Source organism: Schistocerca serialis, chromosome 3 (assembly GCF_023864345.2).
Source record: "Schistocerca serialis cubense isolate TAMUIC-IGC-003099 chromosome 3, iqSchSeri2.2, whole genome shotgun sequence".
Lineage (NCBI taxonomy): Eukaryota > Metazoa > Arthropoda > Insecta > Orthoptera > Acrididae > Schistocerca > Schistocerca serialis.
Window position 1 is genome coordinate 673,793,805 of NC_064640.1, and position 9,702 is coordinate 673,803,506.

The 9,702-nt window shown below is 36.7% G+C and overlaps 1 protein-coding gene across 6 annotated transcripts in view; it reads left to right on the forward strand.

Moving 5' to 3' along the window:
- Positions 1–8,548, forward strand: part of LOC126470547 (uncharacterized) — a 192,654-nt gene extending 184,106 nt beyond the window's left edge. For all 6 annotated transcript variants that reach the window (XM_050098482.1, XM_050098481.1, XM_050098483.1 and 3 more), the window contains one exon: positions 5,444–8,548. In XM_050098482.1, coding sequence (XP_049954439.1) covers positions 5,444–5,613 — 170 coding nt within the window. In that variant the 3' untranslated portion in view covers positions 5,614–8,548. The remainder of the gene's footprint in view (positions 1–5,443) is intronic.
- Positions 8,549–9,702: the final 1,154 nt, after the last annotated feature.

The window sequence follows — 9,702 nt, forward strand, 5'->3', positions numbered from 1 at the left end:
ATGCATACAACATATGATTACCTGCAAGCTGAGTGGCAGAAGACTTGGTGTAACTGTCTTGATATTTGGTTACACAACACCCCCACTTGCTAGCTCAGTTTGGCAGGTGATAAGACTATACTATCTCCTTTTGCTTTATTTGAGAATTATGGCTACCTCTTTTTCCTCTATAATGATTATTAAACCACGCTCAGTCAATATTGTGCATCATATCATCATACACTGACGTGACAAAAGTCTTGGGATAATGATATGAACATACACAGACAGCAGTAGTATCGTGTACATAAGTTATAAAAGGGCAATACATTGGTGGAGCTGTCATTTGTACACAGGTGCAAAGGTTTGCGACATGATTATGGCTGCACAATGGGAATTAAGAGACTTTGAATGCGAAATGGTAGTTGGAACTAGATGCAACAAATGTTCCATTTCAGAAATCGATAGAGAGTGCAATATGCTAAAATCCACATTGTCAAGAGGGTGCCAAGAAACCACATTTCAGGCATTACCTCTCACCACAGACAATGCAGTGACCAACGGCCTTCACTTAATGAGCGAGAGTGGTGACGTTTGCGTAGAGTTGTCAGTGCTAACAGACAAGCAACACTACCTGAAATAACCATAGAAATCAACGTGGGGCATACAACGAATGTATCCCTTAGGTCAGTGCAGTGAGATTGGGTGTCAATGGCCTGTGGCAGTAGACAACTGTTTAAGGAGTTGGGCATTCTGACTACTGCTTCACAGTATATTTATTCCCTCATGAAGTTTGTTGTAAATAATCCACTTCAGTTCGAAAGAAATGATGATGTACATAATTACAATACAATGACATGGGAGCACCTACTTCTCCAATGGTCATTGATAACATGGAAATCCGTACTGGGGCCAAAGAGAAAAATGAAGTGGAGGTGAAAGACATTGCTTCCCATGCAGTCCTAGATGGTCCTTGTGTTTTTGCAAGTGATATTTTGAAATTTTCCCTTATAAAGGATTATAAATGTAGTCATTCTACTAGATGGCTTACAATGGCTATTTATCACTCTGGAGTTGTTGGGAGTATTGGTGGCGTTGAAAGTTTTGATAACTGTGATGTCATTACTTACCAAGCTTTTAATGTTGGTGAAGTTTTTAAACAGGACATTGGTATGTCTTGTTTTCATTGTGTGATGCCTTTTGTGTTGAGGACTCGTGAACATTGTAAAGTGGATCAAGATGATGCTATTTATGTGTGTTGTAAATGATTTGTAAAACTTGTTTGTGATTTGACTGCATATTATCATAAATAAAGAAACCTGATTCCCCACCCCCTCAAAAAAATCCTATTGTATTATGTAATACTTCGGCCTGTACCTGCCTATTTGCTTCTTCCATTGGCAGCCAGAGAAATGCTGATAACAGTGGTTCATCTGTTATCTATTTACCTACTGTTTCTAAGGGGGATAAACCCATCTCAAATGTGGAAGTTAATTCAGTCTTAATTCACTAGTAATCTTGCACACTCCCAGTATTCTGTTTCCCAAATGAACCAAAATCACATTCCACTCATCATTTGAATAAGAGAGTAACGTATCAAATCAGTGCACTTCATCTTTCTACTGCACATGAAACACACAATACTCTCAATTACACTTCTGCATCAGTTCTCTCTCCTGGTATCGAATACACAAAACTCACAAATATAATTCACACTAAATGGAACTTTCATTTAGCTCATCAAATCCTCAGTAGTGTTGTTTGGCCATCCCCCTCAGTCCCTTGTACTTGTGAAAAACCTTTTTTGATTGGTTGTTATTCATTTAACGGTGTCCGCATACCAACAATAGATTGTGGTAAACACTGTTTCTCTCAGTCACACTTTGTAACATTTTTTGAAAGTTGTTTATTTCCATCTCAAAAGATATCTGCTGGAAGCAAAAGCTTATTCGTTATCAGTTTACTCGTATTTCAATACCATGCAAAGAATTTTCTAAACTCACCTCATTGTCTGTGAGGGTCTGGAACCAGTAACTTCAGTGTAGGCCTCTGCTGCTCATCTTCTGACAAGTATATTTGTGTTTAAATTGTTGTACAAAATCTGACCAATTCTTAAAATCATGTTTATGAAATACCACCCATTCGGCTGCTTCAGCCTCTACATGATCAATCACAAACTGTGTTTTCTTTCTGTCAGCTCATCTAGATGGCAAAGCTCCCTCACAAATTCTTAAAAATATTATTGGTGTAGTTCTCCTTTTGGTTTGAAATGCAGGAACTGATGAGACACATGAATAATGTTAGATAAACTAAATTCCTGACACAATTCATTTGGCAAATAGGGTTTACCTTCTTTATGTTTGTGCTAAGCCAGTGAACTGATTTTGCTTATCCCAAGTTCTACTGATTCGGTCACTTCATTTGATCCATCAAAAATGACTTAATGCCACTCCTCTCTACATTAATACTACTGTCTATAGCAAAAGGGTTCGTAGATACTGTGAAGTCTGAGACCTGTTTACATACTTCCTGCAAAAGCACCTCTGTCCATTCTACTCATCCTAGCAATGCTGCCTTTTCTATTCCATGATCTCCACCATTGTATGAACACTCTCTATGATTATCATGTTTTAACTTGCATAATTCTTTACACTTTTCAGATACTTACGCTTTTAATTTCTCTGTGTTATTCTTCTACATAATTAGTGATTTCTCCTATCTCCCCACTCATAGATGCATTCGGCATCCCCAGCAGAAGCATCCTTAATACATATTAATAATTCAGCATGTACATGGTCAGTTTGATCCACACTCTCTTGGCACATGACAATATTATTTTTATTAATTTCCACGTGAACTACAAGTTTCATACTCCCAGCCTGCTAAGACAAGTTAAAAATATCCTGTTTCATTGGCAGCTTCTCTTCCCTAGACTTGTGAATAGGGCGTTCTAGCCTGTAATGCATATTCACTGTCTTACGGAAGCTAGTTAATTCAGAATTAATCTCGGTATTCAAATTCTCTGTTTTCTGATTCATCTCTATATAAAAGGTCTTTAAACTGGTTATATTTTGATTAATTAATCTGGCCCACAAATGCCAGTCATCCATATTCACTATGCTGTCTTCCAACATGATTACTAATAACTCAAACTTGAATCTATTCGCTGTATGACTTACAGTTATAATAATGCCTCAATCAAACTAACCAAGTTAAGCTTGTTTTCCTGACACAGTACCTAACACTTGCATTTGTTTGTTGACACGAATTGCACCCACCAAATAAACTTCTGTTGACAGTGAATTGGCTCATGGTGTAATCTGCAACTTACCAGTACCTGTAGTTCAACTGGTTTTTACTACCCAGTTGCAATGCTCTGTAATGGCCCTCACTAGGATGCACTGCTTGATGCCATCAACCCCCAGATGTTACTACGTAGACTGCTAAATTTCTCTATCAACTGCACTCAGCTGCCACCACACAAACACTGCATTTTGTAGTAGTTGCCCTTGATGTCAGCTGCCACCACCAGGGCGCTGTGCCTCTCGGTCACTGTTCACAGTGTTGGCTGGCACCACCAAGACACTGCACCTCATCACCATCACTCACCAGCCGCATAAGGAATGCAGCATTCTCCGTGAACTCACACTCACTCCTCTCCACTTATGTCTCAAACAGTGTCTATTCTTGCATTTCGTAAGCTTTCTCTCTTCTAATGACCTTCGATCCATTGAATTTATGCTCACACATCACTGTATCGGTCACCACATGCAGCACCACACCCCCATTTTAAATGTTATTATTTAAATAGACAACATCAGCAGACATCGTACCTAACATCCAGTGACAAAAGCTTTCAATCAGGTACATGTAATGATTGAGCTTGACTGTTCCAGCTTCTTTTCCAAAGCGTGCACCACAACAGATTTGAATTACTTCAATGAACTGGTCAAATTAACTTTCTGCTAACCCTCAAGCAGGGAGATACAAAATTGAATCATTTGTGTAACATCAGTTTCATAAAAGTTCCATGGCTTCTTAAAAGTTGACATTTGGGTTATTATCTCCGCTCTTGCCTTTAGATATTAATAACTGATTCTTTTCAAACTCCATTAATTCTAGTATTCCCAACAGAACTCAATCATTAAGAAAAATCAATCTTCTTATCATGAAACCAGATTGAAAAGTGAATAAGTTTCTTCCACATAAATGTTCACTTCATTATTTTTTATTTTTTTTTAGTAAATGGTGTGTTCCATTAGAACGTAGCCCTTACAATAAAAACAGCAATGTTGATCATAACTGGTCAAGACCAGAACAAGAACTGAACTACACTGAACAACATCGATAAACCATTTTTGTTAATTACCTACAGTTAAACATATTTATTTTATTTAAATCATAAGATGATAACATATGTCAACAGTATGTTCTACTGCACGATGACCTTCATCTGGGGGACAATAACAGTCTGCTCTGTACTTGGCAGCTGCGCCAAAATTGCTGCTGTTGTTGTGTTACTGCACTCTCCCATGACATGAAACAGATACAAAACAAACCATTTAAATACACATTTCTAATTTTAAAAACACAGAAATAATATTGACAATAATCTAACATTATGCTTGTAGATTGCTTACGACATATGATTGCCTGCAAAGTGAGTGGTAGGAGACATGGTGTAATTGTCTTGATACTTGGTTACGCTACAGCAGCACCTCTGCTTCTACATTGTTATCTACTGCTGTGTATGTTTACATATGAAGCATTAAATCCAGATTGCCTTTTTTCAATCGTGAAACAATGTAGCTATTCTCTGATGATTTGACCAGTCATATCAATCTTGTCTGTTGATCTTATGGTGGTACAGGAAGTAGAGGTTGCTGCTAAAAGGTCTGTTGAACAATATTATGTGAACAGTTTGTTTTTGACAGTGGTATTCTTCCCAGTAGGAATTTGCATTTTCCAAGATACAGCCTTTCCTCATAGGGTTGTAAATATCGAAGACTGATTTTGTGACAACCACTAAAATAATAAATCTTCTCTGATCTCCATAATCAGCAGATTTTGATTGTATGGAGACTTTGTAATTCTGTACTTCAAAAACAATCAGGGTTCATTGTCATAGTTTTACAACTGACAAAGGACTGAAACAGTTTCTTTGTAGAAAATAATATAAAAATCCCATTGGCTTGTATCCAGGATTTACATGCATTTATACCCAGGAGGCTTTAGCTAATTTTGGATGCCAAAGCTTGCCTGTACACCATATTATATGAGCTTTCATATTATTTGGTACAAATTCTGTGTGTTGCAGACTGATATATATATATATATATATATATATATATATATATATATATATATGTGTGTGTGTGTGTGTGTGTGTGTGTGTGTGTGTGTGTGAGAGAGAGAGAGAAAGTAATGCCAGTGGTGTGAAAATTATGTTCTCTTCAATTTTCAGGGCATCCAGAGGCTGTTATGCTGTATCAAAAAATGCAAACTGGATCTGTGGGTCATGTTTCCCACCCAGTGAGTGGTTCAGAGGAAAGCATGAATCTTCTGCCAGAAGACTGCAAGAGTACAGCTTTAATGTATCTTCTCAAAGGAAAGCATTACTCAAAAATTTTTTGAAGTTATGATTCTTGGTACAGGACATTTTTATCACCATCTTTCAGTACCCTGAGTAAACATGTCATTATTTTGAATGTCCTGAAATTTCTTGTCTGTAATTGTAATCTGACAAAAATGAATGAAAAAACCGAAATTTGCCTGCTCATATAGAGACTTGAGTTTATTGCAGGACTATGAAATTGTATCAAGGCTATAGAGTGATACAGACTGAATTATGTACTGCATGAAATACAGATAATGCTCAGATTTTAAAGTATATCCTAAATATGCATGTGTAAGTTATGGGCAATGTCCATTTTGAAGACTACAATTTTTAAATGTGTGTCACATATGAAATTATGAAGTCTTGTACTGTGACCCTGTGTTATGAGTAAGTTGTATCAAATTAGAGTTGTATGACTCAGTTGTGCCTGTAATTGGAAAGATTTGTCTCCAGCAGAGTCCAGACCTTCCTTGTGCTGACATTAGGATATGTATTGTGTATTTTTTACAATTTTTGAAAGTTTAGGTGTTCTGTGTATGGCTTAATTCACACAAAATGAAAAATTGTGACCTACATTTGGGTATTCCACAAAATTTGGCAATATTATCTTGTTTTGTATTGTACAGGATGGGAGGAGTCAGGCTGAAGAGCAGACTGTTCAGTAATTATCTATGTGCATCTCATTTTTAGGGGTGCATAGGGTGCACCTGGGAAAGACACCAACAGTTGGGCAGGAGCCATTATGGCTAAATGATCAAGAGGGTGCAGAAAAACGTGTTGTTAGGTCGGGAGCTGGTTGCAGAGAAAGCGAGCCCAGCTGGGCCCAGCACTCCGCTCCCATCTACTAAGTCCTCACTTGATCATTCTCCCACACTCCCATTAGTTGAGGACTGTAGGCAAACGAATGCTAGGTATGTGTTTATCAGCAGTCCTTCACAGTGACAACTCTTGTCAGGCCAGAAATAAGGCTGGTACTGAGCAACAAACCGTGGGAGTGGTCTCCCACAAGATAACAACTTTTGAGCGGAAAGAAACAAAAATCCTCCCAATCCAAGAATGTTTATAATAAACTATCTCCAGTTCTTGACACATACACGTTATTGCTATAGGCCACTATTTTACAATCACATGTCCTTAGTTTCCCAAACTAGCCCTTTACATTTGACCGCTAATATGGTATTGTAGTTGTGAAAGAAGGAATTTGTATTACCACTTGGGCTTTATTAGTATTTTACATTTTAACTCATCACTTTCAGTATTTTATAAATTGTATTTGTGAAAGAGGGAATTTATAGCATCACTCTGGTTTTATCAATGTGCTGCATTTTAATTGTCTGCTTTCAGTATTTTTGTAAATGTGACTATTTTTTTAATTAGTTTAGCACATGTGCAGCCCCCCACCCCATCATTCACACCCTCTATAGTATTGGTTTTGTCTGTATCACCTCTGACGCTATCTGTAAAGATGTTCTCCATTTAATAGCAGTCTGTACTGACTTGCTTGCTGCTCAGTGACCTTCCTGCTTGTGGTGTGGCAAACCACTTCTTGTTTACTGGGTTCATACTTTAATATTGTCTCAGTGCATTACTAGTTTACAGCTTGGCTTGGCCCATCTAGTTTTTATCCACATTTCATTTTTATAGGTTCTGGTACTCCCTTTGCTTTAAATAAGGGTAGCTTTTAGAGCGCAATTTGTTTGAAACATGATATGAATGCTGTGTAGTGGCTCTAAGGCAGTGACCTATTAACAAGAATCTTTGTGAGTATCCTTCAAGCACAGCTCTATAATACTACTTTTCATTATCGTTTTGTTCTTTGCACCATTGTTAAGGATTCCTTGTAAAAGAATTTTTTCTTATTATGTGTACCGATCATCTGAGGATGTGTCTTCTAGTGGCGCAAAACCATCCATAACTTTTTATTAAAAGTATTATACAGCCAATGTGAATTATTTCTTTGAAAATGTGGAAGTTTGGCTGTGGTTGCCTGCAGTTTAAAATAACAAGTTTCAGTTTCGTTGTTACAATTTCTTTGGGATTTAGTTAGTGATTTAGTGAAAGGATACCACAAAGCAGTATCCATTATCACTGCACAGTTTAGCTAATTGATGCCATTTTTGTGTCTCTTTTGTTTCAAATAGTGGCTGAATATAATTCATCCCCGTAAGTGTATTAGAGATTCATCGATACTTTGTATTTTGGCAGGATCATAATATTTATTTCATAAAAGTTTTGTTCAGTTCATTGATGATGAATTGAAATTTTGTAAGATGATCCATAGCAGGAGTGGCCAAGCTGTGACCCGCGGGACACTAATTTTTGTCCCATGGATATGTTTCAAATGAAAGAAAAATTTCACATCAAACCTCCAAAAGAGCATTCCATCAAGTATCTTTCATACAATATCCAATTACAATAGGAATATCTCAGTTCATTGGTTCAGCTATCATTAAATTTTCGTCTATACTCCTGTATGAAAAAAATCACTGTATTGGATTTATTTTGAAAAGCCCGCGTGCCATCTTGAAGAAAATACAGTTTGCCTTGGCAATATGCAACCAACAATCAGCAGGAGTATGGACTGCGCAACCGGATACATTTGTTGCACTGCGTGAGTGAGACGAGTGGCAGGCATATACAATATATTCCTTATTTAATTTTACTGCAATCTCAAAAAACTACCGGCCATAAAGTTACAGCCCTTCATGTGTGTATGTGGTGCACATTTGATCGCAATAGACCTATATCATCACTTCAGCAAAGTAAAGCCAGCTTTTATCATTTTACAATTAATCTGTGATGTTGTCTTTAATTTTAGTAGGCTTGCATTTATTTTATGTATTCAGTTATGGTGAGTAGGTACACCAATCGACATTAGCAATGATTTCTGCCTCCGTACCTTCTTTTAATTTTAGTAGGACAAAATAAAATAAAAGTGCAACTTCATCCATCTGTCTTTCTCTCTTATTTATCGACCTGAAGTGTAGACTAGTTTTAAGAAATAAACATAATGAAAGAAGTAGGGTTGAAATTTTAAAGTTAGGCTGCTAAGTTAAGCAAAGCATATGTAATTTTATATGATACATGATGTCCAGAAGTAAAATATTAATTTCCTAGAGCAGCTCAATACCACTCTCAAAAATTCTCAAGAGAACAACCTATGAAGTTTTCCAAGTGCGTATAATACTCAAATGAAAGACCGACAACTCAATGAGCAGTGTATCTGTGTTGTATGATGCTAGCCTTTCATATGGAGGGTCAGGGTTCAATTCCCAAGTGGGTTATATTTTTAAATGTAGATGCATAGTGAAGTATATTTTTAAACATAGTCGCATGCTCTATAAGCATTTCCATGAAGTGTGCAATACATAAAGATTGGGAAAAAAATGCCAGCACTTGAGACTTGGTATTGCTGGATTGCTGGTTCGGATCTAGTTTCTGCCATTACTTTTTTTACATTCAGTTCGAATACCTACATCATACAAATATATGCTTATGAGCACATATTTAATAGTCATTTTATGAAAAGTGCATGTCTTCTTATTTTTAATTACATATCATACAGAAATATACATTTTTCATTGGAGATAGAAATCCTGAATCATGGGTCCTTTATATATAAGGTTGTTTAAAAAAAAAGAAAAACCTTTCAAATTAATTGTTTTCCATCGTCATGTATCGTATGCTACACTACACGGAAATGCCCATGGAACATGAACCTTTGTTTAAAAATCTACCAAAACTGGGAATCGAAGCCCACCAGGCATCCTATAACTGAGCCATACGGCCCATCCAAACAGTCAGCTTGCTTTACTGTGTTAAACAACTTCGGGAAACTTAACTGTAGATTTTCTAGGGAATTTTTGAGAGTTGCATCAAACTACTTTAGATAACCGATATTTGACTCTGAACTTCATGTGCCATATATATAAAAAATTATGAAACTCTGATTACCGTGTGGTCTCTCTGTCAGGAAAAGTCTGTTTCAGTTCAAGGCATAAATTTGGTGTGGTATCCATTAGTAAACAAATAGGACCTAAGAAGAGGAAGGTTACAGAGGAGTTGAGAACTTTTCAAGACAAATATTTTTTGTGGAATGTAAAACA